Source organism: Pleurodeles waltl, chromosome 6 (assembly GCF_031143425.1).
Source record: "Pleurodeles waltl isolate 20211129_DDA chromosome 6, aPleWal1.hap1.20221129, whole genome shotgun sequence".
Lineage (NCBI taxonomy): Eukaryota > Metazoa > Chordata > Amphibia > Caudata > Salamandridae > Pleurodeles > Pleurodeles waltl.
Window position 1 is genome coordinate 605,090,887 of NC_090445.1, and position 16,065 is coordinate 605,106,951.

A 16,065-nucleotide genomic window follows, 5' to 3' on the forward strand; every position below is an offset into this window, starting at 1 on the left:
TAGGAAAGAATACCTTGCAAGTTGGGAACTTACATCATAGTGCAGATCGCAACAACGAAACCACCCTCCCAATAAGCCTGTAGTGCTTTGCTTCAGCAGCCTGATGTTCCTGGGATTGTCTGATGCACTAAGGTGTTTTCAAATAGTATGTTTGAAAAATGCATAAATCATTAGCTTAATATTGCCTCATCTCCATCCTTATTTGATTATTTCTGAAAAACGACCTTTAGATTTCTGAAGAAGATGGGAAATCCTTGACACTGAATGGTCAATGCAACTCTGAAGTTGAGTTCATAAGCAGTATTTATAAAAGGAACCTTGATTGATATTATCATTCAACATAAACATAACTATTTTACGACAAGCTGCCAAAGAAGAGCACCAGCCTAGTGGCTGGTAGTTTACATTTGCAGTAATACAACAAATAATTTAAATACATAATCTGCGGCACTAAAGAGAGCCGTACACACCACCGTTACCAAAACCAACTAGAAAAGCCACCGCTTGTAATTATGTGTGCATAAGTTAATAGGGAAGAGCCACCACTTTCCCTAAAATGGAGACCACAATCCTAGTTTCCAACCGAGATTATGAAGTATAACTCAGTCCTGTAATGTACCATACAATTAATCAACAAGTAAACTAAGAACAAAAAGCAAGAATGAGGTTTCGAGGTTCTTAATGGAAACAGAACAGAGTACAAGATGGTCTGATGATTCTGTTTGAAAAGTCCTTTATTCTCAGTTCATTTTTCGTTCATAATGATAGTTTGCGTGTAGCATGTACAAAATACAACTTCTGTAAACTTGCAATAATATAAAACTCACTTGTAGACCAAATATAAATAGTGCAGACTCTGGCCTAACCCTCATTCTCATGGAGAGGAAGTAATAATTGAGGCATATCTTGTGCAAAAAAACTATGCAATCTTAGGACATCTGCATTATGAGACACTAAGATTATTTAAAAAGTGAATGCTTTCCTACAATGCTAGTTCTCAGAGAGGATGTGGATCAATTATTGCCTAGGCTGTTATCCCAATAAGCAATAACTGCTGGTCCAAGAGTCTGCACCAAGCATCTTCTCTAGGACACGCTATACTCCTTCATGGGAAAAAACAGTGTTTGCCACCACTATCTGTCAAGTTTGTTGCTGCAGAGCAGAGAAGTGCTCAGTAGGCACACAGTTTGAGGCAGTGACACCACAAATTAAGAAGCAGTACAAGGCAACACCACAAGTGCCTAAATATATTTGAGGATTTGTAGATACTAGGGGACAGATGTAGATAGCATTTAGCATGGTGCAAACTGCGAAAATCGCAGTTTGCGCCATGCCAAATGCGCATAGCGATGCTCATTCCCATTTTGCGAGTCGGTACAGACTCGCAAAATGGGAATGCGACTCGCAAATAGGAAGGGGTGTCCCCTTCCTATTTGCGACTCGCAGCGCGATGCTCAATTGCTTTGTGACCGCGAACGCTGTCGCAAAGCAATTCGCAGTTAACACGAGTGTCACACTGGTGGTAACCCATTCGCAAAAGGGAAGGGGTCCCCATGGCCCCCTTCCCCTTTGTGAATGTTGGCAGAAATGTTTTTTCAGAGCAGGCAGTGGTCCAACGGACCACTGCCTACTCTGAAAAACCAAAACCAAATGGTTTCGTTATTTTTTTTGTATTGCAACTCGTTTTCCTTTAAGGAAAACGGGCTGCAATACAAAAAAAAAAAATGCTTTATTTAAAAAGCAGTCACAGACATGGAGGTCTGCTGTCTCCAGCAGGCCACCAACCCTGTGAGTGCAGGGAATCGCTATGGGGTCGCAAAATGCGACCCACCTCATTAATATTAATGAGGTGGGTCTTTGCGACCCCATAGCGATTCGCTGACGGTGTCTGAGACACCGTTCTGCATCCGATTTTGCGACTCGGAAATTGCTACATCTGGCCCCAGGTCCCTTATAGTTTTTTGGCAAGAAAGATTGCACAATCCCTAGCCGCACCATGCAGCCCCTAGACAAAGACAGGAAAGGCTAGAGACTGTAGGGAAGAAAATGAAGAGGGAACCTGCTATGCAGTGGTGTGTAGAATATCCTGAAAAGATATGCCCACCAGCTGTGGGATAACATGGATGACCTAATAAAACACCTTCCAGGGGATTTTCAAAAGAATGCAAAATCTGTTAGATAAAAGAAAAAACATGCACATTCATGCCTTAAGCATGCATTAGACTCCATAGATACAGCTAGCATACAATTAACAACTAGGACAGGACTGCATAGACATGCATGTCTGCTCATTTAAGGTTATAAACCAGAGTTTCAAGTACACGCCATAGACATGCCTTTTACAGGTAGCAACCTATTTGGCATTAAGAAGGCCAACGATATGTCAAAGGCAATAGGAGGGTTGCAGACCATGACAGGACGAATCTATAAAAGGGTTGGAACTTCAGAAAGAGGTCAAGGTAAACCTATGCACGCACCCCAGTTCCAAAGACAACAGACAGGAGCATAATTTATTCAGCCATCACAGACCAAAGATACTCTTGATGGCCGAGGAAAAAGCAGAGAGCATACCTCCAGAGGGTCTGCCACTTCCACAAAATGACTCTGTACAACAGGCCCCACTACACTCAACACCAGTAGGGCAGCAGAATAATGAACCTCTTAGGCTCATAGGAGTCTGTGACAATAGATAAATGGGTGCTAAACTTAGTCAGACACAGATATCACATAGAACGTATACAGAAACCTCCAACAATAAAGTCCAGATCACAAAAATACAGGAATGAACACATACAAAGTCTTCAGCAGGGGATGCATGAGCTGTTGCACAGAGACACAATAGAGAAGATACATCTGAGAGACAGAGACACAGGAGTATACTCATTGTACTGTTTAATCCCAAAACAAGACCTGACATAGCGTCCAGTATTGGACCCTTGATTTGTGAACAGATTCATCAAACCACAAAGATTCCAAATGGCAAACCTACAAGAGTTCATACTGTTACTGGAGTAAAAATACCACTTGATTCAATAGACATGGAATATGCCTAATTTCACTCCCACATTCATCCATTACAGGTTTGAGAAGAAGGGGGGTGCATGCCTAGTTCAGAACGTTACCATTTGTGATAAAGCCAGCACTCAAGAGTATTTACAAAAAGCCTAGCTGCAGAAGTGACTAACCTCAAAAGGCAAGCATTTCAAGTGAACCCTTACTGAGGCGACTGGCTGGTGACATTGCACACATTCCAGCAATGCCAATTAAATCCACATGCAGCAGTGAACCTGTTGCATCAGTTGGAATTCACAGTCAATTGAAAGAAATCTTTCCCCCATACTGGAAAAGATAAATATATTCCTGGGGCAGAATTACACATCATGAGGGCAGTTGCCTACCTGACAATGAGAAGGGTGAAAGGATTGGAAGATGTGATTATCCTGCCCCATATGTCTCTCACAGTGAGGATTTTCATGCAATTGGCTTCATGTACTCATTTGGTTCCAAAGTCACGTTTGCATATGAGGCGGATACAGGGACTGTTGAAGGATCAGTGGTCACAGATGCAGGGAGACTTGAAGGATCTAGGGGCTGCAACAAGCATGTTCAGCAAAAAACTTAAACTGTGAAAAAAGAGCCGTATATTAAAGAAAGATAGTTCAAAACACCAGTTCCACAATCAATCACATGGCATCGCATGTAGGATAGAGTGCCCAAAAGGAAAACCTCCAAAACTGGACTTTCGTCACTGCAATAAGCAGTCAAATACATAAATTACCTAGAACTCAAGAATAACTTTCTAGCACTGAATGGCTTCCAGAGTTAGATCCATGACAAAAGTGTATAGCTTTTGATGTACAACACAACTGCCTTGTTTGAACTAAACAAATAAGTTGGTATTGTCTCATACCGGCTTTCAAAATTAGCACAAGACATTTTCAGGTGGGTAGTTGCAAGCAATATCTTCATTATGGCCAGTCATGTACCTACCACGAGCAGAACACATTCATGCACGTGAACTAAACAGGCACATCTCATGAATGGGAACCAAGCCAAGTCAGTGATGGACATGTTCCTGTGCTGGGGTTCTTACACACAGATGTGTTCCCAACTACAGGAAACAAAAGAAGGTAAAGCTTTGCATCCAGATATTCTCATTCTCTGTCAGAGGGGAATTACCTTTTGAGAAGATGTATGAAACATTTAATCACACTTTTCCTCTGTTACCACTCAACCCAATAGCTCTCAACAAAGCACGAAGCAAGGGAGTTAATATAGCTGAATACAATTAGAAAATGAATAACAGACCTAGAAAATAAAGCTTTGATGCCTTATTTTATATGTGTTGTGATCTTTCCTTTTTCTGACCATTTGCAGAATGGAGAAATCCTGCCGCTGAAAACCATCACCTATGCTTCCATTGCTGTGTCGCTTGGAGGAATTGTTCTCACCTTCCTCTTCCTCGTCTGCCTGAGGTCACTACGTTCCAACTTGCATAGTATCCGCAAAAATCTGATGGTGGCCCTCTTCTTCTCCTTGCTCACCTTTCTCCTTGGAATCAACCAGGCAGACATTCCGGTAGGCAGTGGATCCTTATTCTTTTATTTGCCATTTGAATTTATTTCCAGTCCCGGATCTGACATGTTGATCTCCTCGGGCACAGGACTGCCATTTACCGCTCATCAGGTGCTCCTTTCTCCTGCATTGCAACAACCCACGCTCCCATGTGTACTGATGTAAAGGAAACTAAATACAATCAACTCTGATCACACTGGTGCCTATGATGTCTCATTTATGTTTTGTGCTTTAATTGCCATTGTGCGGCAAGGAGTGAAACTTGTGAATGGGCGATCAAGGGGAGAAGAGCACTGTCTATTTTACTGTTAAATGCAGTGTTTTCTAAGAAAGAAATCATAATTTCTCTATAATAGTTTCCTAGTGATGACACATATTCTTGTTCTTTGCACCTAATGATAATGAAAGATGCGTTCTATTTTTGTCCAATTATTATCTCCTGATTACCCATTTCCTCGTTATGCAAGCTGATGCTTAGTCTCTTTCAGTGGTTAATTTGTAAATAAAAACAGGGCGGTACCCAAAGCTCTCTTCTGAAACATGCGGCTACTGCAGTTAAAAGTGTGAGCAAAGAATTCTGATACAGCGTAATCCTAAAGCCATTTGAGCCTCTTTAATCCATTTACAGCCTCTCCCTGCCTCTTCAGCACACCCTTACAGCTTTCTGCTTCCTCCCTTTGTGATACGTTTCCGTCTTTGTTTGCTCGTCTTTCCCATATGTGTCTTTTGCTCGCAGTAATTGCCTGATGCAAACAAAAAAAAGTGCTGGTGCCCCCCACCGGCAACCACGGCTCAAATTAAGCACTGGTCTCTTTTCTGCTGACATGAGGTTCTATGACCAATCTGTCTGTCCGATAAGGACTGATGCTGCTTGCCACTTGATTTCGAAGAACTCATTCTGTTGCCCTGCACCTTCTCATTCCTCACACAGTCCTTTCTCTTTTTTTCTTAGTTCGCCTGCACGGTGATTGCCATCCTGCTGCATTTTTTCTACATGTGCACTTTCTCGTGGATGCTGCTGGAAGGGCTTCATATCTACCGCATGCTGACTGAGGTGCGGGACATCAACTATGGCCCCATGAGATTCTACTACATGCTAGGCTGGGGAGTTCCTGCCTTCATTACTGGTAGGTAAAGGCTGGTTCCTTGTTGGGCTCTAGCAGGCTTCATACTCAGGGTTATGTTATGTTTTGGTATGGTATGGTGTATGTTATGTTACACTATGTTATGACATGGTATGGTGCGTTTTGTGTTGTGTTATGGTACAGTATGGTATGGTATTGGGTACTTGCACAACATTCTTCTATTTTTAGCCTCTTTAGAGCTCAGTGCAGACTTTGGACCTATATTGGGATTCATGTGCTCTAATCACTCTATTAGACAGAAGGGTATTTTTATAATCATCTGCCACCTCCTATACGTTCTGTTCGACCAACGAGTAAGCATGAAATACTGTGTTCTATGCCCCTTTGTTGAAGGGGGAAGGGGAGTAAACCTCAAATTGTCTGGACTTTCCCCCTTCTTTAGTGCTCTTTCCTATGCTCTGCACCTAAACAACATAAAGCACCATAGTATGTGAGCCAGTGTTTTGAATCAGGGTTACGGTAAAAGATAATGAAGAAAGGCAAAAGTCAAGAATAATACTAATTGGTATGGTCTCAATACAATCTGTGTCAAAGTATTAACATTGAGTTACAGCACACGTTATTCAACTGAAAGAAAAGGTCATCATTTTGCTCACTCTCCTTTGCTAGGTCTTGCAGTAGGACTAGACCCTGAAGGGTATGGAAACCCGGATTTCTGCTGGCTCTCTATCTACGACACCCTTATTTGGAGCTTTGCAGGTCCCATCGCTTTTGCAGTTGCGGTATGTACAGAAGATGTAGGAGAGTGGGTGCATGTGTGGTACCAAATGCTGTAATTCTGAATTAGTGTCATAATAATGCAAGTTAAGCAATGTTATTTGACTATGAGCCAAGCAGTTGATGATAAAAAAATAAACTTTTTGCAGAGTGGAGCTATTTTAGATTCCTATGCTGTGCGTTATTTCACCACGTTGTGGTCATGCTTGGAAAATAATCATGTGCTAAATTTCTTTTCTGGAATTGCTTCAGGGTTTCTCCCACTTTTGTGTTCCTTTGCACATTGACATGGGCATCTCTGGGGGCTTATAAAGATATTGAAAAAGCGCTGCTCTGTGTTTTGTGATAAAGATTTCAAACCAGTTGAAGTTTGCATCATTAGATGCCCTCTACTCTATAACTGCCTTTGTACATGAGAAAACATGGCCTGATTTAGAGATTGGTGAACAGGACAATCTTTCACAAGCGCAACAAGGTACCCTGCTCACTAAACACGTTGTTTGCCAGTCTCATTTTGAGACGGGTGGACCATAAGCATTCCGTCAGCAAAGGCCCAGTTGGCTCCATCCACAGAATACTTTCATGTTTGGCCGGACAGAGTAGGGGCTGCCGACAGATGGACATTACACCATCTGCCCTATGTAGGGTGGATGGTGTAATGCCTTTGTCTGGTCCATCACTGCCAGGAATAACCTATTGGTGAGGACCATGAATTAATGAGATGCACAACCCGGAAGAAAGCTTCTGGGGAGTAGGGGTCATTATTTATTTTTGTTGTTCACAAGCAGTCATGAAAAACAAATAAACTTTGAAAAGTTTGATGACCAGCTGTAGTAGCTGATACTACCATCTGTCAATCTTCTCCTCCAGTCACAGGAACTGCCATGATGGTGGTTCCTGTCAATGTAGGAAAATGGTCATGGGACCTGCAGATGTGTCTAAATGTGGTGGACAGGAAGGATGTCCATTAGGGTGAAGGAGTAAAGTACTCTATCGTCCTGACGAACATTAATCCATCCCCTAGCCTCTAAATCAAACCCATAGTCAGTAGAGGAATTCAGAATTTTAAGTGAACACACCTGGAACATAGCCTTCCTTAGAAGTCTTTTGAACATTGATGATGAGGTGCCTCTCAGGTAAGCTTGTCGTGAGAAAGAACAATAGCATTAATTTTAAAATGTAGCACTGCGTGGCACCCTTCTTCCATTTCTAAGTCCTGTAAGTAACAGGTGATACCCTTATTCTATTTAATAGTCCTTAATTTGCCAATCTCAAAATTATGGAAGTCTTAGTTGGCCTTCGCAGTAATCAAACTCGTGTTCTGGAGGCCACAGGATACATAAGTATCTAATGGTTAATCCAGGGTCTTCTAGATGGCTTCTGCCAATTTTGTGTGGGAAGTTTGACTGCTGCTTCTTTTGCTGAACTTCTTGATGGTATCAGTATAGGGCAGGTGCCGCCATCCTTTTCTATAATGAGAGCTACTTCTGATTAATAAAAAGAAGTCCCAAGCTATTCTATAATAATGAGAGCTACTTCTGATTAATTAAAAAAAAGTCCGAAGCTACTAATTTGCTTTTTGGTTCCGTAGTGACTGCATAAGATATGTCCATAGTAGTGACCACCCAGATGTATGCCATGATTTCGAGCAACAGAATACCGTCAGCCGGAATCAGCATATCACTTATTCAAAATACAGATGATAGAGTGGGTCTTGCAGATTGACACATTTCCATGTGAGACTGCAAAATTGAGAGTGCAGACGTGGTCATGTTGCAAGTCCCGTAGGCTGTCACAGAGTGTGTATTTGACTCTGACATTGGCTTTTCTGGCTGCCATCATAAAGGTCCAGAGATGTGCAATTCTACCTTATTCAGTGTGGCTAGACTCTCCCACTTACCTTCTGTGCTGGACTGCATTTATAGGAGCTACTTTACAGTGTTCTGGCGAGCTACCAGTAGTTCCGAAGCTACCAGTTGGAGGTCCCTGCTCTAGGGCCTGAGTCTTATGAATGTCAGAGGCGCTTGCAATGTTGCTTGCTGTTTCATCCGTGTTTTCTGTATCTCAGAAAAGCTTGCACTGCTGGAGCCGCTGATTTCCTCAGCAATTGCTAAATGAAGGACTTCGTATCGAAATCAATACTCTCAAATTCACCATCTATAAATCAACAAAATATGAATAGCAAGAATGTGTTCCCTGCTGCAGGTTTAAATTCACTGGTTAAGGAAACCACTGAAACCAGTGTAATATCACTTACACTTATGAGAGGAGACATGCATGCCCATCACATAGAGCATTTTCATGGCGAGTGGCACTGACTTCGACGTGTTAGGAAGGGGTTATAAAGGTGATCTCTTTTTATTATTTCATCACATACATTTTGTTTCCATTTGCTTTCTAACAGATGAGTGTTTTCCTCTACATTCTGGCCAGCAAAGCAGCCTGCTTTGCACAGCGTCAAGGATTTGAAAAGCGTGGCACAGCGTGAGTAACCGCATGTAGGGTAATGAAGCATCCTTTGTGGTAAATCAAGGACGGGGCTGAGACAAAATACAGATGTTACAAAAAACCCAAACTGTGTAATATCACCTACACAGTGACTGTTTCTGCTTGTAATTTTATTCAGTTGAACAAATTCCATTTGAAGATTTTTTGCAACCATTCTGCTGTCAAGAGTGGGAAGAGTAGGCGATCATGGGAGAAAGCCTCAGCCTGTGGGTGATGGTTCAATGGATGGAGTGTGCCCGTGATCATTGTCTCTCAAAAAAATGTTGGCAGTAATAAAATTAATTTTCATATACCAAGAAATAGCCAGACAATACCCTTTGAGTCCAGGTAGATAGCGGTTCTGTTTCAAAGAAAGTTAGCAATTTTAGAAGTAGTCTGCTTAGAGCAGATAATAGACGATTCATTGTTTCCATACAGTAGATTGTGTCCGTTACATCTCAGATCTTCCCCATTGCTTGTTCTGAGTACATCTCATATCCCTCATAGCTTGTAAAGAGTTGCTCTCAGACTCTTCCCAGCATTTGCTTAATGCAGATCTCATATTCTTAATAATTCATGTAGTGTACATCTCATTGCATTGCCACTGTTTGCAAAGATGAGATAACATACCCTTCCTATTGTCTGAAGTGCCATTCATTTACGTAACAGAGATATGAGATCATTCCCATTGCCTGGAGTATATCTCAGACCCTTTCACTGTCTGTAGTGTAGTTGTCAGACCCACTCTTGCAATTGCTAATGCATGGGAGACCACATATCCTCCTCTTCTCTGGGTATTTTGTGCATTGAGTAGGCCCTGGGGACCTTTGCTGTGCGTTATTTTGTTCACTAGATCTCATACACTTCCCCTTGCATCATAGGTTTCCTTAGCAGGCCAGACTGCGGATCATTGATAACTATTTTTTCTTTGTTGCTTGTTACAGGTCTGGCATGCAGACCGCATTAGTGGTACTAGTGCTGGTCAGTGCTACTTGGCTCCTCGCACTGCTTTCTGTGAATAGCGACACAATTGTCTTCCATTACATCTTTGCAGGAGCTAACTGCATCCAGGTATGTTTGAGAGCTTAGTGTTGCAAAGCTGTTAGTATGTAAGTGCTACAGAATTCATGCTTCACACACTGATCTGGTACAAACATTTGCACGAATTTTGTCCTTCATGAATTTCATCCTGTCCCCACATAAAAACAAGCTTTTTCAATGCAAGGGGTCTCAAATGTGCTCCAGTTAGAGCTATTGGCATTGTAAATTCCTAACTGTATTTTTCTTGCCACATAAATTGAAAATGAAAAGTAAAACATTAGTTGCCATAAATAAGCTGATGCAAAGTGCCATGGCCGCCATGAGCATGAGTGCAAAGGAGAGACACAAAAAAAAAAGTTTGCTCGCAGTCAAACATATCGGCAGTCGTGCAATTATCCATGTAACAGAGTCAGTCTGCAAGGGGGTAACAAAACCTCCCCAGGGAAGGACAAACCTAAAGCATTTACCAATGATGCTAAAGGATTTTTGAAAGGCAAGCGCACAAATGAGTGAAAGTGATGGGTGTGCAGTGGGCCTGGTTAAAAGCCGACAATACGCACAACAGGTCACATCGCTTGCAAGTTGTAAGAGAATTGTCTAAATATAGCACATTCAATGAAGATTTTTATTTATTTATTTTGTTTTTGTATTTATATAGCATAGCCACATAGACAATGTAACGAACCAGAAAACAGTACAGTGAACGAAGATGACTGGTTAGGAGGGTGTGGGGGAGGCAGGGACTGTCAAGGAGAAAGGTGTTACATATTTGATCTGAATAGGTCAGTTGTCCGTTTTGTTTTCTGAAGTGAAGGAGGTTGTTGATCCTTGGGTCCTAATGCAGGCTGTTCTCGAGGGCTTAGCATGAGAATGCCTGAGTCAGGGATTTGGATTTGTTTTTACTTTCAGTTTTCCGTAATCATACAAGACAGGTTCCTGGTACTTTCGCTTGCTCTTGATTTTATTATTCAGGTAGGTGGGTAGACCTAGATGTGTGGAGTTATGAGTGATGCAAGGCATTTCAAAATTAATTATAGCATCTAATGGTAACTAGTTGAGGTCTTCAGTCTGGGGTTGATGTGATAAGAATTTTTGTGCATGTGACAAAGGGAGTGGCCATCTGTGGCATGGTCATGAGGGTGTGAGATTAGACTTTAAGAAACCTGCAAGCATAGTGCTGCTGCCGTCCTCCTTCTTGAAAACTTCAGGAAGGATGAAGGATTAGATTTTCTTTAGGAGCTGGAGTTGGAATAATGCAGACTTGATTAGACTGGAGATGTGTGCTAACATAGACATATTATGGTCAATAGTGAACTCTAAGGACTTAGCACAGGGCAGTATTTTAGTGCGAAGCCCAGGTCAGTAAGATTATATGCCGATGGATGAACTAGAGAAGGTATGTTTTGTGGGTGTAGCAAGAGGAATTCAGTTTGAGGGGGAACCTGTAAGACAGAATACACTCATCCATTTTCCTAGGTTTCCCATGAATAATTTGAGGATGAAGATGTCTGAAAAAATATATTTGGGTGTCATTGGCATAATGATGGATTGGTGTTCCAATCTCAAGAAGCATTGGACCAAGAGGTTCCAAGTAGAGGTTAAAAATAAGACGTGAAAGGATAGGGTCTTGGGACAAGCCAGAGAAAGTGGGAGGGGATGGGGATGTGATCTAAATTTGTCAGTTTTCACAAACTGTGATGCAGAAGTGATGAAGCATTGTGTCTTCTATCCCCATTTTTGAGGAAATTATTTTCAGAAGATGGCCGATAAAGCAGGAAAATTAAAAAGTGCCCATCATGTTATAAGAAATAACATAGAGTAGAACGCCATATTTCAATCAAGATGAGGTGAATTCACCCAGGAAGCAAGCATGGGTTTTTTGTGAATATTTAGTAACCTGTTTCTTTATGTATCGTCTTCTTTTGCTCTTATGCAGTTTTGGAGTGTTGTAAACATGATGTGTTACTATTATCTAATTAGAGTGGTACTCTGTAGGCAAATGCCTCTTTTTGTATGATCACCCATGACCCCCTCAAATTGTGGACGGATGCTGCTGTTTCTTTACTCTGTAGTGTACTGCTGCCAAGGCACCAGTGCATGTGCTCAGACCCCTTAAACATGTATATTAAATTGGCTAATCCCTAATTGGCATAGCTACCTTACTTAATAAGACCCTAGTATGTGGTATTGTTGGTACCCAAGGCTAGTAAGTTAAATGTCACCTGGGGACTGCAGCATTTATTGGGCCACCACTGTTATGACAAATTAAAAACATGGCTCTAGATCTGCCATTGGAGCCTAGTGGGGCTAATGAGACAGCTTCAGACAGCCAACTCAACCTGCCAAAATAACCCCTTTGGCCAGGTCCAGACCTTCCTTTTTGTATCTATAAGTCATCCCTCTTGAGGGCCTATACATAAAGCATGGTGCTATATATTAAGAAAAGGGGCATGTTCCTCTCGTGTTTGACATGCCCTGACAGCAAAAACTCAAAATTGGTTAACATGGAGTTGCATGAGCTACTGCTCTAAGTGCTGAGTTCCATTTAGGACTACTAAAGATATCACTCCAAGGTATCAAATTAAATGTTACATTCAACTTGACTCATTGCTGAGATCTGATTTAAGGTAACTTTAATAGGAAGGTGACTTTGTTGGCTGAACATTCGGTAACCCTTGCTGACTATCTACAGTAGTTGTTACCTACGACAAAAGGCTGCCCCCGCTAGGAAATGCAAACTGCTCCCAAAAACAGGAACAAAGAGAATTCCTGGGAGGAGGAGGTGTGACCTCCTCCAGCAGGATGACTTCCAGCCTGTCGCCTCAGATGACCCGACTTCAAAGAGGCTATGTTTGTCACCTCTTGTCCTGCCCCCTTCATTGTGTAGGGGACAGACTGTTATCTCTTCCAAAGAGAGAAAACTTGTGGTTGAACTGGTTTTCCAGGAGGAGAGGCTTATTATGCTAGGTACACCCTAGGGTTATGCCCAGAGCTCCACACAAGAGAAGACCTGAGCCATCTTGGATTCTGGAAGAGAAGGGTAATCTGGGATTGTTCTTCGCCAAACCCTCAGGAAGTGATGTAAAGTGGGAAGGGTTGCTCCATGGGAACTGTTACTCCATTGGTTAGTGAGTCCTCCACTCCTGCAAAAATGAACATGGCATAAAAGTGGCACTCCTGGCACACAGTTCTGAGATCACTACTGGACTGGAAAGAAGACAGAAGAAGGGCTGCTCTGCTGTTCCCTGGACCCAGCAAAGAGTGGCTGCACCAAAGACTGGACTGCATCTCCTGCACCTGAGGGACCTGCAAAGAGTACTGTGCCTGCTGTGTCCACTCTTGGAAAAGAGCTCCACTTGTCCCATAACAGAAGAAGTGACTCCTAGGGCTAGGTGGCTAGCCCCTTTTAAGCATCAGGACTACAAACGCTAGCGAAGCCTGCATCCTTGAGCCCAGTTGCCCAGGAATGCCTGCCCATCAATTAATGCCAAATTGTAGCTTGGGAGACCAAGCCTTGATTGTCACCAGGTGCCCCCATGGTCGTTTGAGCCTTGACTGGAAGTCAGAGTAGACTCTGGGCCCCAGAGAAGGAAGATGTACTTACCTGCAAGTAATCGCTGAGACTGCTATAACCAGGAGACTAGATGACCAGTTGCAACTCGATCTGCACTAGACTCCACTGCTGCTTTGTGGGAGATCGAGTCCTGAGGTTGAAGATGACCCCTGACATTTGTGGACCCAAGGGTGGCCCTGGAAGCAACTCTTAAGCATCCTGTATTCACAGCATCAGGACTATTACTTTGCTGGACTGCAGTAAGCAATAAAAATTCAATGAGGACCCAGAGACTGCTGGACCCAACAGATAGCTGTCTTCTTGTACCTAAGTAGTCCCTCTGACCGGCTCCCAACCCGTTGTGGCAACTCCAAGAGAGTTTTAGTAGCCGTTCTAAGCCATTTGCTAAAAACCGCTAAGCTACTTGCCGTGGTTCATTGCCTTCAACAGTGATTTATGTTAACTTTGAACAACCATATCTCCGTTTTCCCTTAATACATTTCTGTCGTTTTGATGCCTGTTTAAAAAAAGAAACCTATTTTTGTAAATTAGTGTCAGATTTTCCGTATGTTGTGTTTCTTACTTATTGTCTGTTTTGGGTTTGCTTTAAACTTGTTCCTTTGATTACACCTGCCTGCTCTGTGTGCTATAGCTACCCAGGACTGAGCTAAAGGTTTTATTAAGGAACTTAACTGGACCTGACAGAGATTGTGACTTTATTATATGGTAATATCCCACAACAACACCACATAAAAATCCACTTTTCCATTTACCCAACGTCAGTTGGAAGGCTGAGTCAGCCTTGTATAGTTTTGAACAAGTGAACTTCAGGCCACCATTTATTTCAGGGTCATCCTTTTAAATAAGTCATCCTGAAGTCTGTACCTTTGATTTTGCAATGTTTATAATTACAGAGGAGTGGTGTCTCTCTATGCAGCCTTTCAGAAAGGTGAACATATGTATGCCAGTGAATAACAACACTGAATTGTAGAGGTGTGCAGTTTTTGCCAGTCCTTCATATTGGGTAAAATATTTCTGTACTAATAGATAAATGTTGCAAGTAGAATTGTGATGACCACTTTGGTCCTTTTAATAGACAAGGAGACTCAGATGGATTGTGACCAAATTCCAGTTAGGTGGCCCTAACTTGAGGATGCGCATAACCAGTGCTTCCTATGGTGCAGTTTGTCCTTATTTTCCCTACAGTGCTCCCGTTTGATGCAGAAAATGCACCTTTTTTCTTTTTGACAGTGCAGTCTACCTAATTGCTTTAATTTCAAGGACAAAGGCCTTTGCACCACCTTTGTTTTATTGCGCTTGTCGTGTGCACCCGGGGAGAATTTATGGCTGCTGCTCTCTGTGAGGTACACTATGGTCATCAACACTACAAAACAGCAACAGCTGTGCTAGCAAGCACAATATAAAAACATTTTTTGTATAAAAACGTGCCTAATTTTTGCCACCATTCAATTGGAGTTGTGATCAAAGAAAGACAGTTCTTCACTAATATAAGCTGAACAGTGGGCGAGAAAGGCAAAATGGTAGTTGAGGTCATAAGTATACATTTAGGTCATTCGACTGGACCTCTGTTTCATGTTCCATCAACTATAACTCTCCTCTGCCCGATCCACCGAGCCCCATCTCAAGAAGAACTGAATGTAACAGAGAAAACTTACGCTTACTAAAAGGTGTATTTTTGTACCAGAGTCAAAGTGGTAACATTGGGAGGGCAAAAGGACAGGCCAGCTTAAAACCAGGCTGTGTTTAAACTTTAAATACATCAAGGCGTTCCTCGGCCATGCAGGACAGGCATCACAGGGCATACTATAAGAATGAGAGGGATGGTTCTTCATATTCCTATGCTCTGTGAGGCTCTTCTTGTATTTTGAGAGACACAGGAATATACCACTGCTTGTGGTTTCCGCTACTCTTTTCTTTATATGTCGCCAGAGTACCAGTCAGCAATAGTTACTATGTGTTACTTCCAATTAAACAAAATGTCCTTGCCTACCGGATGCAATGAAACATTCAGTTGGCTTAGCCCTCCTTATGTGTGCCAATGCTCAAAGACGAGGTTTCAGACTCTTAACCTATGACGAGTCTTTATAGTCTATACACATACCTTAAAAACGAACTTGCTGTTTCAGAAGGCAGGTTTATAGACAGCATGTGGCGCTACTCCAGGAAGAAGCTGAAAATAGGTGGCAACAAATAAGTAACTTTCCATCACACCTGCTAAATGTGCATTTTTATAGGCAACTGGTAGATTATTTTGCATAGCTTTGTATAAACAAAATGAATAACCAACATACAGTAAAAAGAATTTGGTAACAAGTTTGAGTCTACTTCACTGAATAAGGAAGACATTTGTTTTATGCATGGATTTTTATTCGTATAGTACAAACCTAACCAAAAGGCACCATAACACTAATCAGTATGAGAGGTAAATATAGAGTCAACAAGTGGTTTGAGAGGTAGCTGAGTTCTGGGAGCAGATACAAAGTGTTACTGCATCATGATGTGTTCATTATAGAGATGGGTCTTCAG

At 42.0% G+C, this 16,065-nt stretch overlaps 1 protein-coding gene across 2 annotated transcripts in view; it reads left to right on the forward strand.

Annotated features, from left to right (window-relative positions):
- Positions 1-16,065, forward strand: part of CELSR2 (cadherin EGF LAG seven-pass G-type receptor 2) — a 301,695-nt gene that overhangs the window by 230,626 nt on the left and 55,004 nt on the right. For both annotated transcript variants that reach the window (XM_069238878.1, XM_069238877.1), the window contains exons 24-28: positions 4,378-4,578; positions 5,528-5,702; positions 6,330-6,442; positions 8,842-8,921; positions 9,869-9,995. In XM_069238878.1, coding sequence (XP_069094979.1) covers positions 4,378-4,578; positions 5,528-5,702; positions 6,330-6,442; positions 8,842-8,921; positions 9,869-9,995 — 696 coding nt within the window. The remainder of the gene's footprint in view (positions 1-4,377; positions 4,579-5,527; positions 5,703-6,329; positions 6,443-8,841; positions 8,922-9,868; positions 9,996-16,065) is intronic.